General features: G+C 38.1%; 1 protein-coding gene across 1 annotated transcript in view; it reads left to right on the top strand.

Annotated features, from left to right (window-relative positions):
• Nucleotides 1-9,905: 9,905 nt before the first annotated feature.
• Nucleotides 9,906-16,599, top strand: part of ZDHHC15 (zinc finger DHHC-type palmitoyltransferase 15) — a 153,808-nt gene continuing 147,114 nt past the window's right edge. Inside the window, exon 1 of the mRNA XM_035028780.1 lies at nucleotides 9,906-10,322. Within this exon, the coding sequence (XP_034884671.1) occupies nucleotides 10,187-10,322 (136 nt within the window). The 5' untranslated portion in view covers nucleotides 9,906-10,186. The remainder of the gene's footprint in view (nucleotides 10,323-16,599) is intronic.

The raw sequence follows: 16,599 nt of genomic DNA, 5'->3' as shown, positions 1-16,599 counted from the left end.
ATGGATTAAAGACTTAAATGTATAATCTTAAACTATAAAACTTAGAGAAGAAAACATAGGGAAAATGTTCCCAGACCTTGGTCTTGGCAATAATTTTCTGGATATGACACCAAAAGCAAATGTAACAAAAGCAAAAATAAACTTGTGGAATTTTATCAAACTAAAAACTCCTGCACAGCAAAGGAAACAATCAACAAAATGAAGCAGCAACCCACAGAATGGAAGGAAAAATACTTACAAATCATATACTTGATAAGGGATTAGGCTCCCTTGAAAAGGAACTTATACAAGTAATTCAATATCAAAAGAATAGCTAAAAAATGGACAAAGAATCTGAATAGTCATTTTTCTAAGGAAGACATACAAATGGCCAATGGGTATATGAAAAGGTGCTCAACATCAAGGAAATCATTCATCAAGGAAATATAAATTAAAACCACAGTGACATATCACCTTGCATATGTTACAATAGCTAATCTCAAAAAGAAAAGATAAAAAGTGTTTCATTTATCTATCCACCCAGCAACAAAGAGAATCAGTGTGTTCTCTATATTTATGAGACTATTACTCTTTTTGTTATTGTTTGTTCTTTTATTTTTTAGATTCCACATGTAAGTGAAATCATGTTATTTGTCCTTCTGTCTGACATTCCAATATTATAATAATTTTATAGGGTGACAGATGGTAACTGCACTTATCATGATGAGCACTTCATAATTTAAATAATTATCAAATCAGTATGTTGTACATGCAAAACTAATATAATATGTCAACTATACTTCAATTTCAAATAACATTTTTTTTTTAATTTAAAAAAGATAAATGTTGGCAAGGGTGTGGAGAAAAGGGAACACTTGTGCACTGTGGTGGGAATGTAAATTGGTAGAGCCATTATGGAAAACAGTATGGAGGTTCCTCAAAAAATTAACAATAGAACTACCATGTGATCCAGCAATCACACTTTTGAGTATATATCAAAAGGAAATGAAACTTGTATCTCAAAGAGATATCTAAGCTAGTACATTCATTGCTGCCTTACTGACAGTATTCAATATATGGAAACTACCTAGTGTTCATTGATGGATGAATGGATACAAAAATATAATGGAATATTTTTCAACCATGGAAACAAAGAAATACTGCCATTTGCAACAACATGGATGTTGCTAAGTGAAATAAGCCAGGCACAGAAAACATACTATATGATCTCACTTATATGTGGAATAAAAAAGGTGAATTCATAGAAGCAGAGAGTAGAAAGGTAGTTGCCATGGCCTGGGGTCAGGGGGAAGGAATAAGGAAATGCTGGTGAAAGGGTACAAACTTAGTGTCATAAGATGAATAAGATATGGGGATGTAATGTACAACATGACTATAAATTAATAATACTGTATACTTGAAATTTACCAAGAGTGTAGATCTTAAGTGTTTTTACTACACACACACACACACACACACACAATGGTAAATACAATGACATATTACCTCACACCTGTAAGAATGGCAATCATCAAGAAGACAAGAGATAAGTGCTGGGAAGGATGTCAAGAAGGGGAATATTTATGCACTGTTGATAGGACTATAAATTGGTTCAGCCACTAAGGAGAATAGTATGGAGGTTCTTCAAAAAATAAAAAACTACCATACATTCCAGAAATCCCCCTTTTGGGTATACATACAAAGGAAATCAAAAGAGGTTACCAAAAAGACATATGCATTCCCAAGTTTATTGCAGCATTATTCACAATAGTTTACAATAGTCAAGATATGAAAACAACATGAGTGCCTGTGAATAGATGCTTAGATAAATAAGTAAATAAGACTGGATTTTATAAATGTATATATATATATATATATATATATATATATATGTGTGTGTGTATATAGTGTGTATATATATATATATATACACACACACACACATATATATGAAATACTGTTCAGTCATGACGAAAAAGTCTTGCCATTTGTAACAACATGGATGGACCTTGAGGACATTATGCTAAGTGAGATAAATCACACAGAAAGACAAATACTGTGTAATATCTCATATGTGGACTCTAAAAGAACTGAAATAATAAAAGCAGAGAGTAAAATGGTAGTTACCAGAGACTGAGAGTGGGGGATGAGAGAGATGTGTAAGGGTACATACTTGCAACTAATAGATAAATAACTCTTAGAAACCTAATACATAATACAGTGATTATAGATGATAAAACTGTATTATAAATATTAAACTTGCTAAGAGACAATCATAAGGATACTCACTGGCCTTCAGAAAAAAAATAGAGGACGTCAGTGAGACCCTTACCACATAAATAAAAGAGTTAAAAAAGAATCAGTCAGAGATGAAGACTGCAATGAATGAGATTGGAAATAGGCTTGATGCAATGAACAGCAGGCTGGAAGAAGCTGAGGAATGAATTAGTGACCTAGAAGACAAAAGAAAGGAAAATAATGAAGCGGAACAAAAGAGACAAAGAAGAATTATGCAACATGAGAATAGACTTAGGGAGGTGAGTGACCCCATCAAATGTATTAACAATTGTATTATAGGAGTCCCAGAAGAAGAAGAAGAGAGAGAAGAGGGGGCAGAAAATTTATTTGAAGGAATAATAGTTGAAAACTTCCCTAATTTGGGGAAGGAAACAGACATCCACATCCAGGAGGCACAGAGAACTCCCATCAAAATCTAATAAAAGCAACCCTGGAGTGGTGGGGGTGGGAGGTATGGGGTGGCTGGGTGATAGACATTGGGGAGGGTATGTGCTATGGTGAGCGTTGTGAATTGTGTAAGACTGTTGAATCACAGACCTGTACCTCTGAAACAAATAATTCATTATATGTTAAAAAAAAAAGAAGAAGAAGAAGATAGCAGGAAGGGAAAAATGAAGGGGGGGAAATCGTAGGGGGAGACGAACCATGAGAGACTATGGACTCTGAGAAACAAACTGAGGGTTCTAGAGGGGAGGGGGGTGGGGGATGGGTTAGCCTGGTGATGGGTATTAAAGAGGGCACGTACTGAATGGAGCACTGGGTGAATCATGGAACACTACATCAAAAACTAATGATGTAATGTATGGTGATTAACATAACATAATAAAATAAAAAAATTAAAAAAGAATAAAAAATTTTAAAAAAAGGAAGTTAGGTCAAACATCTGGACCACTAAAAAAAAAAAAATCTAACAAAAGCAGGCCAACACTGAGACATATTATAATTAAATTTGCAAAATACAGTGATAAAGAAAACATCTTAAAGCAGCAAGACACAAGAAGTCCTTAACTCACAAGGTAAGACCCCTAAGGCTAGCTGGAGATTTCTCAACAGAAACTTGGCAAACCAGAAGGGAGTGGGATGATAAATTCAAAGTGCCAAACAGAAAAAATCTGCAGCCAAGAATACTCAATCCACCAAGGCTGTCATTCAGAATAGAAGGAGAAATAGAGTTTCTCAGACAAACAAAAACTATTTTTATTTTTTTTAATTCTTATGTTAATCCCCATACATTACATCATTAGTTTTAGATGAAGTGTTCCATGATTCATTGTTTGTGCATAACACCCAGTGCTCCATGCAGAATGTGCCCTCCTCAATACCCACCACCAGGCTAACCCATCCTCCCACCCCCCTCCCCTCTAGAACCCTGTTTGTTTTTCAGAGTCCATCGTCTCTCATGGTTCATCTACCCCTCCGATTTCCCCCGCTTCATTCTTCCCCTCCCGCTACCTTCTTCTTTTTTTTTTCTTAACATATATTGCATTATTTGTTTCAGAGGTACAGATCTGAGATTCAACAGTCTTGCACAATACACAGCGCTTACCAGAACACATACCCTCCCCAGTTCAAACAAAAACTAAAGGAGTTTGTGATGACTAAACCAGCCCTGCAAGAGAGATTAAAGGGGACTTAGTGCAAAGGAGAGACCAAAAGTGACAAAGACAAGAAAGGATCAGAGAAAATCTCCAGAAACAGTTACAAAACAAGTAATGAAATGGAAATAAATATATATCTATCAATACTTACTTTGAATGTAAGTGGACCAAACACTCCAATCAAAAGACATAGGGTGTCAGAATGGATAAAATACAAGACCCACCTATATGCTGACTACAGAAGACTTATCATAGGCCTAAAGACACCTGCAGATTGAAAGTAAGGGGATGGAGAAACATTTATCACCCAGAAGAATGTCAAAAGAAAGCTGGAAACAGTATTATATTGGACAAACTAGACTGTAAAACAAAGATTGTAAAAAGAGACAAAAAGGGCTCTATATTCTCATAATGGAAAATCCAAGAAGAAGATATAACAATTGTAAATATGCACCCCCCATGGGATTGCCCAAATATATAAAATAATTAATAACAAACATAAAGGAACTCATTGATAATAATACAATAAGAGTAGGGGAAAATAACACCCCACGTACGTTAATAGACAGATCATCTACATAGAAAATCGAGAAGAAAAATAATGGCTTTCTTTTTTTTTTTCTTTTAAGATTTTATTTATTTATTTGACTGAGAGAGACATAGCGAGAGTGGGAACACAAGCAGGGGGACTGGTAGAGGGAGAAGCAGGCTTCCCGCTGAGCAGGGAGCCTGATGTGGGGCTCGATCCCAGGACCCTGGGATCATGACCTGAGCCGAAGGCAGCCGCTTAACGACTGAGCCACCCAGGCACCCGAATAATGGCTTTCAATGACACCCTGGACCCGATGGACTTAACATATATATTCAGAACACTCCAGACTAAAATGGGAGAATACACATTCTTTCAAGTGCACATGGAACAAAATAGATTACATATTAGGTCACAAATCAGGCCTCAACAAATACAAGAAGATTGAAGTCATACATGCACCTTATCTGACCACAACACTATGAAACTAGAAGTCAAACACAAGAAAAAATGTGGAAAGAACCACAAATACATGGAGGTTAAATGACATGCTACTAAAGAATGAATGGGTCAACCAGGAAATAAAGAAGAAACAACAACAAAAAAATACATGGAAACAAATGAAAATAAAAGCACAGCAGTCCAAACCTTTGGGATGCAGCAAAAGCAATCTCCAGAGGGGAGTATATAGCAATACAGGCCTAATTCAAGAAGCAAGGAAAATCTCAAATAAACAATCTAACCTTTTACCTAAAGGAGCTATAAAAAGTACAAAAAACAAAGCTTAAAGCCAGTGGAAGGAAATAATAAAGCTTAGAGCAGAAATAAATGATATAGAAACTAAACAAAAACAAAAGCAATAGAACAGATCAATGAAGCCAGGAGCTGATTCTTTGAAAAGATTAATAAAACTGATAAACCTCTAGCCAGATTTATCAAAAAGAAAAGAGACAGGGCCCAAGCGAATAAAATCACAAGTGAGAGGAGAAAGAACAACCAACACCACAGAAATACAAACTATTATAAGAGAATATTATCAAAATCCATATGCCAACAAATTGGAAAAGTTGGAAGAAACTGGTAAATTCCTAGAAACATAAACTACAAAACTAAAACAGGAAGATATAGAAAACTTGAACAGACTGATAACCAGCAAAGAAATTGAATCAGTAATCACAAAAATCCCTACAAACAAAAGGCCAAGACCAGACGGCTTCACAGGCAAATTCTACCAAACATTTAAAGAAGAGTTAATAACTATTCTTCTCAAACTGTTCCAAAAAAATAGAAAAGGAAAACTTCCAATTTCATTTATGAGGCCAGCAAAACCCTGATAACAAAACCAATGGAGACACCACTAAAAAAGAGAACTACTGGCCAATATCCCTTATGAACATGGATGCAAAAATTGTCAGTAAAATACTAGCAAACCAAATCCAACAATACATTTAAAAAAAAAATCATTCACCACGATCAAGTGAGATTTATTCCTGGGATACAAGGGCGGTTCAATATTTGCAAATCAATCAACGTGATATACCACATTAATAAAAGAAAGGACAGTAACCATATGATTATTTCAATGGATGCATCAAAAACATTTGACAAAGTACAACATCCATTCATGATAAAAACAACAAAGTAGGTTTACTAAAGGCCATCTATGGAAAACCCACAGCTAATATCATACTCGATGGAGAAAGACTGAGAGCTTTTCCTCTACAGTCAGGAGGAAGACAGGGATGTCCACTCTCACCACTGTTATTTAACAATACTGAAAGTCCTAGCCATAGCAATTAGACAACAAAAAGCAATAAAAGGCATCCAAATCAGCAAGGAAGAAGTCAATCTTTCACTATTTGCAGATGATATGATATTCTATATTGAAAACCCAAAACACTCCAACAATAAACTGGTAGAACTGATACACGACTTCAGTAAAGTCACAGGGTACAAAATCAATGTACAGAAATCTGTTGCATTTCTCTATAGCAATAATGAAGATTATTGAGAATATTTCTATATGTATCACTTTACAGAGAAAGAAAATAAGGAATCAATCCATTTACAATTGCACCAAAAACAATAAGATACCTAGGATTAAACCTAACCAAAGAGGTGAAATCACAAGTGAGAGGAGAAAGAACAACCAACACCACAGAAATACAAACTATTATAAGAGTTCCATACTCTGAAAACTAGAAAACACTGATGAAAGAAATTGAAGATGCCACAAAGAAATGGAAAGACATTCCATGCTCATGGATCAGAAGAACAAATATGTTAAAATGTCTATACTACCCAAAGCAATCTACATATTTAATGCAATCCCTATCAAAATACCACTAGCATTTTTCACAGAGCTAGAACAAACCATCCCAAAATTTGTATGGAACCAGAAAAGACCCCGAATAGCCAGAGCAACCAAAGCAACCTTGAAAAAGAAAAGCAAAGCTGGAGGCATCACAATTCCAAACTTCAAGTTACATTACAAAGCTGTACTAATCAAAACAGTATTGTACTGGTACAAAAGCATACACATAAAACAATAGAACAGAATAGAAAACCTAGAAATGAACCCACAAGTATATAGTCAGCTAATTTTCGACAAAGCAGGAAAGAATATCCATTGGATAAAATACAGTCTCTTTAACAAAGGGTGTTGGGAAAGCTGGACAGCAACACGCTGAAGAATGAAACGGGACCGCACTTTCTTACACCATACAGAAAAATAAATTCAAAATGTATTAAAGATCTAAATGTAAGATCTTAGACCATAAAAACCCTACGGGAGAACACAGGCAGTAACTTCTTTAACATTGGCTGTGACAACTTCTTTCTAGATATATCTCCTGAGGGAAAGGAAACAAAAGCAAAAATAAACTATTGGGACTTTATCAAAATAAAAAGTTTCTGCTCAGCAAAGGAAACAATCAACAAAACTAAAAGGCAACCTATGGAATGGGAGAAGATATTTGTGATGGCATATGTGATAAAGGGTTAGTATCCCAAATATATAAAGAGCTTATGTAAAACCCCAAAAATGAATAATCCAATTAAAAATGGGCAGAAGACATAAGTAGACATTTTTCCAAAGAAGACATCCAGATGGCCAACAAACACATGAAAAGATGTTCAGTATCACTGATTATAAGGGAAATGCAAATCAAAAATACAATGAGCTATCACCTCACACCTGTCAGAATGGCTAAAATCAACAGCACAAGAACAGGTCAACACCAAAAGGGGTGGTTTTGTGCTATTGGTGGGAATGCAAACTGGTGCAGTCACTCTGGAAAACAGTAGGGAGGTTTCTCAAAAAGTTAAAAATAGAACTACCCTCAGATCCAGCAGTTGCACTACTAGGTGTTTACCCAAAGAATACAACAATACTAAGTGAAAGGGAGACATGCACCCCAATGTTTTTAGCAGCATCATTAATAATAGCTAAATTATGGAAACAGCCCAAGTGTCCATCGACTGATGAATGGGCAAAGAAGATGTGGAGGATAAATATATATAACGGAGTATTATTCAGCTATAAAAAAGAATGAAATCTTGCCATTTGCAACGACATGGATGGAGCTAGAATATCATGCAAAGGGAAATAAGTCCATCAGAAAATGTCAAATACCCTATGGTTTCACTCATAAGTGGAATTTAAGAAACAAAACAGATGAGCAAAGGAAAAAAAGAGATAGAGAGAGAGAGACAGGGGGGCAAACTACAAAATAGACTCTTAACTATAGAGAACAAACTGATGGTTACCAAAATGGAGTTGGGTGGGTAGACTGGTTAAAGAGGTGATGGGGATTAAGGCGTGTACTTGTTGTGATGAGCACCTACTGTTGTATGGAGGTGTTGAATCACTATATTGTACACCTGAAACTAATATTACACTATATGTTAAGTAACTGGAATGTAAATAAAAACTTTGAAAAATATACACCTTAAATTTACACAATGTTGTATGTAAAATATATCTCAATAAAAAATATTTATCAAAAAATGGTAACTGTGAGATAACAAATGCATTAATTAGCTTGATTGTCATAGTCATTTCACAATGTATATACCTACCAAATGATCACATTATACACCTTAAATATATACAATTTTTATTTGTCAACTATACCTCAATAACGCTGGAAAAATATTTAAATATCTATGTCTGAACCTTAGGACTCAAATAATTAATTGGGCTATTAAAATAAAAACTGCAACTGAAATGAGACAGTATTTCACTACATCATTAATTTAGTAATATCAACCATGAACTTAATCTGAAAAGAAACAAGAAAGCTCTTATCACTTCAGGAAATTACTGCCTATATAACCACGAAGAATAGAGCACAACCCTGTTGAAATCCTTGTTTCAATTCACTCAATACAGAATGTGAGTAAGACATGGGTCTCAGCAAAATCACAAATTTCTCCACGTCATAGACCTTTAAAAATCATTAAACAGTGAGTTTCAAATCCATAAGTGTCAAAATCTTACTATACTTCCATTATTGTGCTTGTGTCATTGAACACCTATCCCCCTGACGAGAAGATGAGCTTCATGGGGACAGGCCTCCTGTTTCTTCATTCTTTTTATGCCAAAGCTGACCTACACAAAGCAACCATCCCAGAAACATTTGTTGAATTAAATTGCTTCCTAATTGGTCTGCTTCCAAGCCATCCTCCTCTCCGAAATCCTGCCAGTCACAAAAATACATCTCTGCTAATGTCATTCCATTGTCCCAAACCTTTAATGGCTGTTCATAGTAATCTGCTTTAGAGGATTATGTCCACACACCCTGGCAAGGCGTAAAAGGACCGTCACACTGTTCCCTCAGCCTATATTCCCCGTCTCAGTCCCAGCCTCTCCTCTTCACACACCCGCTCAAGCCATATTAGGTGTTCCTTGAACACTTTTGGATTTTTATGACTATGTCTTTGCAAACGCTGTTTCCTCTGTCTGAAAGATCCTTCCCCTCTCGTCTGCGTAGCAAACATTTATCATTGAAGCTCAGTTTAAATATTACTACCTTTGCATCTTTCCCTGACCCCTCACAGATTTAACGTCCCCTTCGTTTGTTTTTCTGTACCAATAGGTTTATTTATTCTGAAAACGGACGAAGCGAAACTCAGGGGTAAGGGAAGAAGAGAAGGAAGCGGGGAGCGTCCTGTGAATGGACTTACCTATGCAGTGATTGCGGCACTACGCGTTAAGCACATTGTTCAAGCAGCAGTGGGAGGATGGGGTTGGATAACCTTTCAGTCTTAAGAGGCTATGGCTGGCGTCTTTCGCACAGCGTGTACGTGTGCTCCCGCGTTTGTGTTGAGGGGGGAAACAAAGAGAGACAAAAATCCGAAAGAGAGATCAGAAAGCAGATGAGGGGGGACGCAGTGCAGTAAAGACAGATGGGCGGACCCAAATTTCTTCCGCTTCACCGTTTTGCGGAGGTCCAGCTCTGCATCTAGCGCTGTAGCAAGGGGGTGGAAGAGGAGAAAAGGGGAGGGACCGCATTCCCTCTGAGCGTGCCCAGCCTCGACTGCCCGGCGGATCACCTTCCGCTCCAACAAGGCCAGTTCCTCCTCGCCATGACTCATGCCTATTGTGCCAGGCAGGGCGCACTCTGCCCCGCAGCCTTACAGGTGGTGTCGGTTTGGTGAGACGTTCCCGCCAGGCTAGGCAGTGGAGCGCCGCACAGCGCTCCTTCCAGCCTCCCAACTGCCTGCCGGGCCGTTCCGACCCAGCGCCGACAGGCCTGCTCGGTCGATCTTCGATCCAAAGATGCGGCGGGGCTGGAAGATGGCTCTGTCCGGGGGGCTGCGGTGCTGTCGCCGAGTACTTTCCTGGGTGCCAGTGCTCGTTATCGTCCTCGTTGTGCTTTGGTCCTACTATGCCTACGTCTTTGAACTCTGCCTGGGTAAGTGGAGCTGGGCACCTACGGTGGGGAAATTATGCTCCAGGATAATTGTCTGTCGTACCCTTCACCCTGGTGTCCCCCTCCCGCGTGTTCTTAGCCCTCACACGGCAGGGTTTTTTGTTTTTGTGTTTTTTTTTCTTTGAGGGGAGGGGGTTGTTTGTTCGTTCTTAGCTCTCTGGAGACCTCCTCATCTCCAACCTCTGGCTTCTCACAGTATTTCTTCACAGTCTTCCCACGAGGGTCCCACCGTGTCGCCATCGCTTCCCACCGAGGGCTTTTTACATTATTCCCTGGCCTTACCCACAAGAATCTCCTGAGACTTTCCACTAGAGCCCTCTTTTCTCATACAGGACAACCACTTGTGCCTGGTGTTCTCGTTCTGGGGGCTCCCACCCTACGCAATTGAGAAAACAACACACCCTGTATCGTTAAACTGCTTACACTCTGAATCCCACCAATGCATCCAACTAGGAGCCGCACGTTTTCGCATTCCCTCCCACTAAGGAATCCCAAAATATTTCCTGTACTCTGTTACTAGCTCTCTTTTTTCCAACACTGGAATTCATCCTTTTTCCATGATCCTCTCACACTGGCATAAGTGCTTCACAGCTTCTCCCACAGAGGACCCCACAGTATGCCTTGTTTTATCCCACTGGGTCTCCCCTTTTCACAAAGTGAAAATGGGCCCTTTATTCTCTTTCCCTGTGGGCTTTACCATTTTGTCATCTTCTCCAGTGGAATGAGGGTCCTACAATACATCTCGTCCTGTCCCCTCACATTAGAGCCCCTGATTTTATCACACTGGGGTTCCCTTTCTTCTTCTGCTCCCCACATTATTTTCTCACACCTCATACTAGGCATCCTGCTTTTATCACAATATGGTCATGCCTTGTCCGCTCTCTTCTCACATTGGTGTCCTCTTTACCTTCCCACAAGAGTTTCCACAATATCTCACACCCCTCCCGAGGGCCACTACTTTTCTTTTCAGTTACCATTACTACTTTTCTAATGATACTCCCCCCTTGTTATCTGTTTTGAAAACTAATCCCCACCTCCTGCAGCTCTCTTTTATTGTTAGCCCCACATTTTGCCATCCTCTTTCTCTAAGGTTTTTTTTTTTTTTTTTTTTTTTTTTTTTATCTCAATTCCCTTTAGGGTTGTCCTTTTCCCCTGTCTTCTCAAACTAGGAAAACACTATACTTTTCCACTGGGATTTCTAATACTTCCTTCCCAGTCCCATGGAAGCCTCATTTCTTGTCCCATTTCATTAGATCATCCCTTTTATAAATCTAGAGTCTCCTCTTGTACCCTGTCCTGTCACATTATGGAGCATTCCATCCCCTTCTTATGTATAAAATGGTTCCCACAGCCTATCTTATGCTTTCAAACTCAGAATTCCACAGTATTTCCTGAAACAAACCCCAACATCCTATCCTGTATGTTCCCCAATTGTATTACCCCAGTCACCTGTCCTTATCACTAATGGTTTTATAGTGTTCTTACAAATTCACAATGGAGTTTTTATATTATATCCTGTCTCCTCACAACAGACCTTCTGTTTTTCTCACAGTGAGATCTCCCCTTGCCTCTGTCCTCTCTCATTGAAGAATTTCCATCTCTTCTCAAATGAGATTCACTAATAGTTATTGTCACTTCAGTATGAGAAATCCCACTTCTAGCACCTTTAAACTTGTGTCCTGCAATGATCCCCATTCATTCAGTATGAGGTTCCAGCATATTCCAGTCTCCTCACACTAGGACTCTTATTTGGCCCTTTGGTCACCCATGCACTGTCAGGTCCTTCCACAATAACTTTATGTCTTTATACTGGGTTCTTAACATCTTAAAAATTATGGTTAGGGTGCTGTTTTATCCAACCCAGGACCTGACCCTTCTTACAACTTCCTTCTCTTACATATTTGACAAAGCAATAGTTTACTCCAGGTAGATGGAGATTAAGTAGGGAGCCAGGAGATAACTCTGTTTCCCCATATAGAAATTTCTTCTAATAAACTATGCATGAGAGTTTGAATTTTCTACCTCTCCTTCTTAGATTTATTATGGAAAATGTACTGAGATTTTTAAAAAATAAATTCAATTAGTTGCCTTTATAGATGCAAATACAAGCTGCTTTTCTTTTTATCTCAAACTTTATTTCAACCTTTACCTCAACAATAAACCTCAGCTTTATTGATGAGTATTAAGTGGGCTATGCAATGATTGGGAAATTTTACTATTTTCAGACTTCACCATTTTGCTTTTTTCAGTGATTGACTGAAGGGTTAAAAGTTCAGCTCCATTATTATACTATGGGCTTTGCTTCTTAGGATCAATACCATCTTGTAAACACTGCTAAGCCTATGTTAAAGTTTTGCAGTACTGACTTACATGAGCTTAGCCAAGCATTCATTTTAAAAATTAATAATAATAATGGCTGACACTTACATAGTGCTTAATCTGTTCTAGGCAATGTTCTAAGTACTGTAGATATCTTAATTCTCTCTATATTAAATCACTTTATCCTGAAAATAACCATACAAAGTAGGTACCCTTAGTGTCCCCATTTTACAGATGTGCAAACTGAGGCAAAGTTCGTTAGAATTAGTGAAAATAGTTAAAGGAAGCTTAGAGCTTTTTTATTTTGTTTTATTTAACATATTTTCAGGGCACTTGTTATATGCCAGGCACTGTTTTAAATGGCGCTCACGCGCACACACACACACACACACACACACACACACTCACACTCAATTCTCATAACAACCTTATAAGGTACATTCCCATTTTAAAGACAAGAAAACTGAGGCACAGACAGATGAAGACGTTTGCCTAGGGTCATACAGCTAATAAATGGCCGAGCTTGGATGGCAACCCAGGCAGTATGGTTCCACAGTCCATGCTTTAACCGCCATAGTGTCGTAACTCTCTGCCTTCTCTCAACAAATACAGAAGGCAAAGCTTGTGACTAACAGGCCAAATGTCACCTGCAGATGTATTTTATTTGGCCTGCACAGTGTTTTCTTAATATTTTGTATCAGTTATCATTATTTAAAAACCAGGAGAGTAACGTAGCCTTGACTTCCAATTCTGGCTCCACCTTCATTCTGTCATCTTCATTTTATAGTCTTCTAAAACCTTGCTTTCAGAGAGGTTAAATCAAATCTTCCTACGTCACTTGTTTAGGAAATAATGGAAAATTGGGTGTCAAGGCTGCTTGAAACTAAAACAACACAACCAAATTAACAGATTCAAATTTCAATATGACTCAAAAAGTAGTATTAAGAATCTAACTTCTTTCTCGAAATAGAACCTGATGTCTTTATCTGTAATTTCAGGTTAGAACTGAAGCCAAAAGTGGTATTTTTGTCTTATAAAGTTTGAATTCTGCCACTTACTAACTAGGAGATCTGCGGCAATTTACCTAATCTTTCTCAACCAAGGTTGCCTCACATGGCACCTTGCTTCATTCATACCACAGATACTTCCTTAGCACCTATTATATGCCATTTAGAGCATTGTTGTTGTGAGATTTAAATAATATCATGCATCTGTATATCTTCTTTGAAAAATGTCTATTCGTGTCTTTTGCCCATTTTTAAAACATTTTTTATTTAAATTCAATTATTTAACATATAATATATTATTTTTTTTTAAAGATTTTATTTATTTGACAGAGAGAGACACAGTGAGAGAGGGAACACAAGCAAGGGGGAGTGGGAGAGGGAGAAGCAGGCTTCCTGCAGAGCAGAGAGCCCAATATGGGATTCGATCCCAGGACCCTGGGACCATGACCTGAGCCGAAGGCAGTTGCTTAACAACTGAGCCACCCAGGCGCCCAACATATAATATATTATTGGTTTCAGAGGTACAGGCCTGTGACTCATCAGTCTTATATAATACCCAATGCTCATTAGATCACATGCCCTCCTTAATGTCCATTACCCAGTTGCTCCATCTCTGCACCCCCTGCCCTCCAGCAACCCTCAGTTTGTTTCCTATACTTAAGAGTCTCCTATGATTTGTCTCCCTCTCTGGTTTCGTCTTCTTTAATTTTTTCGTGTCTTCCCCTATGATCCTCTGTTTTGTTTCTTAAAGTCCACATACCAGTGAGATCATATGATAATTGTCTTTCCCTGACTGACATATTTTGCCTAGCATAATACCCTATGGTTCCATCCATGTCATTGCAAATGGCAAGAGTCCATTCTATTTGATGGCTGCATAATATTCCATTTTGGATCACTACATTTGTATCTTTGGGGCAAATACCCAGTAGTGCAATTGCTGGGTCATAGGGTAGCTCTGTTTTCAACTTTTTGAGGAACCTCCATTCTGTTTTCCAGAGTGGCTGCACCAGCTAGCATTCCCACCAACAGTGTAGGAAGGTTCCCCTTTCTCCACATCCTCGCCAACATCTGTTGTTTCCTGACTTGTTAATTTTAGCCATTCTGACTGGTGTGAGGTGGTATCTCATTGTGGTCTTGATTTGTATTTCCCTGATGCTGAGTGATATGGGGCATTTTTTTCATGTGTCTGTTAGCCATTTGTATGTCTTCTTCGGAGAAATGTCTGTGTCTTCTGCCCATTTCTTGATTGGATTATTTGTTCTTTGGGTGTTGAGTTTGATATATTCTTTATGGATTTTGGATACTAGCCCTTCATCTGATATGTCATTTGCAAATATTTTCTCCCATTCTATCGGGTGTCTTTTGGTTTTGTCAACTGTTTCCTTTCCTGTGCAAAAGCTTTTTATCTTGATGAAGTCCCAATAGTTCATTTTTACCTTTTCTTTCCCTTGACTTTGGAGACGTGTCTAGCAAGAAGTTGCTGGAGCCGAGGTCGAAGAGGATGCTGCCTGTGTTTTCCTCAAGGATTTTGATGGATTCCTGTCTCATATTTAAGTCTTTCATCCATTTTGAGTCTATTTTTGTGTATGGTGTAAGGAAATCATGACCTGAGCCCAAGGCCGACGCTTAATGACTGAGCCACTCAGGCACCCCTGACTGTGGTTTTTTCATATGTGGTTTTTATGATATTGAGGTATGTACACTGCAGAGGGTTTTTATCAAGAAAGGATTCTGTATTTTGTCAAATGCTTTTTCTGCATCTATTGAGAGGATTGTAATGTTCTGTCCTTTCTTTTGTTGATGTGGTGTATCACATTGATTGATTTGTGGATGGTGAACCACCTCTGCAGCCCAAGAATAAATCCTATTTGGTGGTGGTGAGTAATCCTTTTAATATACTGTTGGATCCTATTAGCTAGTATCTTGGTAAAAATTTTTACATCCATGTTCATCAGAGATATTGGTCTGTAATTCTTTTTGGTGGGGTCTTTGGTTTTGGGATCGAGGTAATGCTGGCCTCATAGAATGAGTTTGGAAATTTTCCTTCAATTTTTTTTTTAAACAGCTTCAGAAGAAAAGGTATTAATTCTTCTTTAAATGTTTGGTAGAATTCCCCTGGGAGGCCATCTGGCCCTGGACTCTTGTTTATTGGGTGATTTTTGATTATTGCTTCAATTTCATTGCTGATTATGTGTCTGCTCAGGTTTTCTATTTGCTCCTGATTCAGTTTTGGTAGTATATATGTTTCTAAGAATGCATCCATTTCTTCCAGATTGCCTAATTTGTTGCCGTGTAATTGCTCATAATATTCTCTTACAATGTGTTTCTTCAGTGTTGGTTGTGATTTCTCCTCTTTCATTCCTGATTTTATTCATTTGGGTCCTTTCACTTTTCTTTCTGATAAGTTTGGCTAGGGGTTTATCTATCTTATTAATTTGAAAGAACCAGCTCCTAGTTTTGATCTGTTTTATTTTTTTATTTTTTCTGTATCATTGATTTCTGTTCTAATCTTTATTATTTCTCTTTTCCAGCTGGATTTTGGCTTGATTTGCTATTCTTTTTCCAGCTCCTTTAGGTATAAGTTTATGTTGTGTATTTGAGACTTTTCTTGTTTCTTGAGAAAGGCCTGTATCACTATATACTTCCTGCTTAGGACTGCCTTTGCTTCATCCCAAAGGTTCTGAACTATCTTGTTTTCATTTTCATTTGTTTCCATGTGTTTTTTAATTGTTCTTATATCCCTGTTGACCCATTCATTCTTTACTAGGATACTCTTTAACCTCCATGTAGTTTTGTTCTTTCCAAATTTTCTTATGTGATTGAGTTCAAGTTTTAAAGCATTGTGGTCTGGGGTGCCTGGGTGGCAGTTGGTTAAGTATCCGCCTTTGGCTCAGGTCATGATCCCAGGGTCCTGGGATCGAGCCCTGCCT

The sequence above is a fragment of the Mirounga leonina genome, unplaced genomic scaffold (assembly GCF_011800145.1).
Source record: "Mirounga leonina isolate KUSES-001 unplaced genomic scaffold, KU_Mleo_1.0 Mir_204, whole genome shotgun sequence".
NCBI classification, from domain to species: domain Eukaryota; kingdom Metazoa; phylum Chordata; class Mammalia; order Carnivora; family Phocidae; genus Mirounga; species Mirounga leonina.
This window is presented reverse-complemented; position numbering and strand designations above follow the sequence as displayed.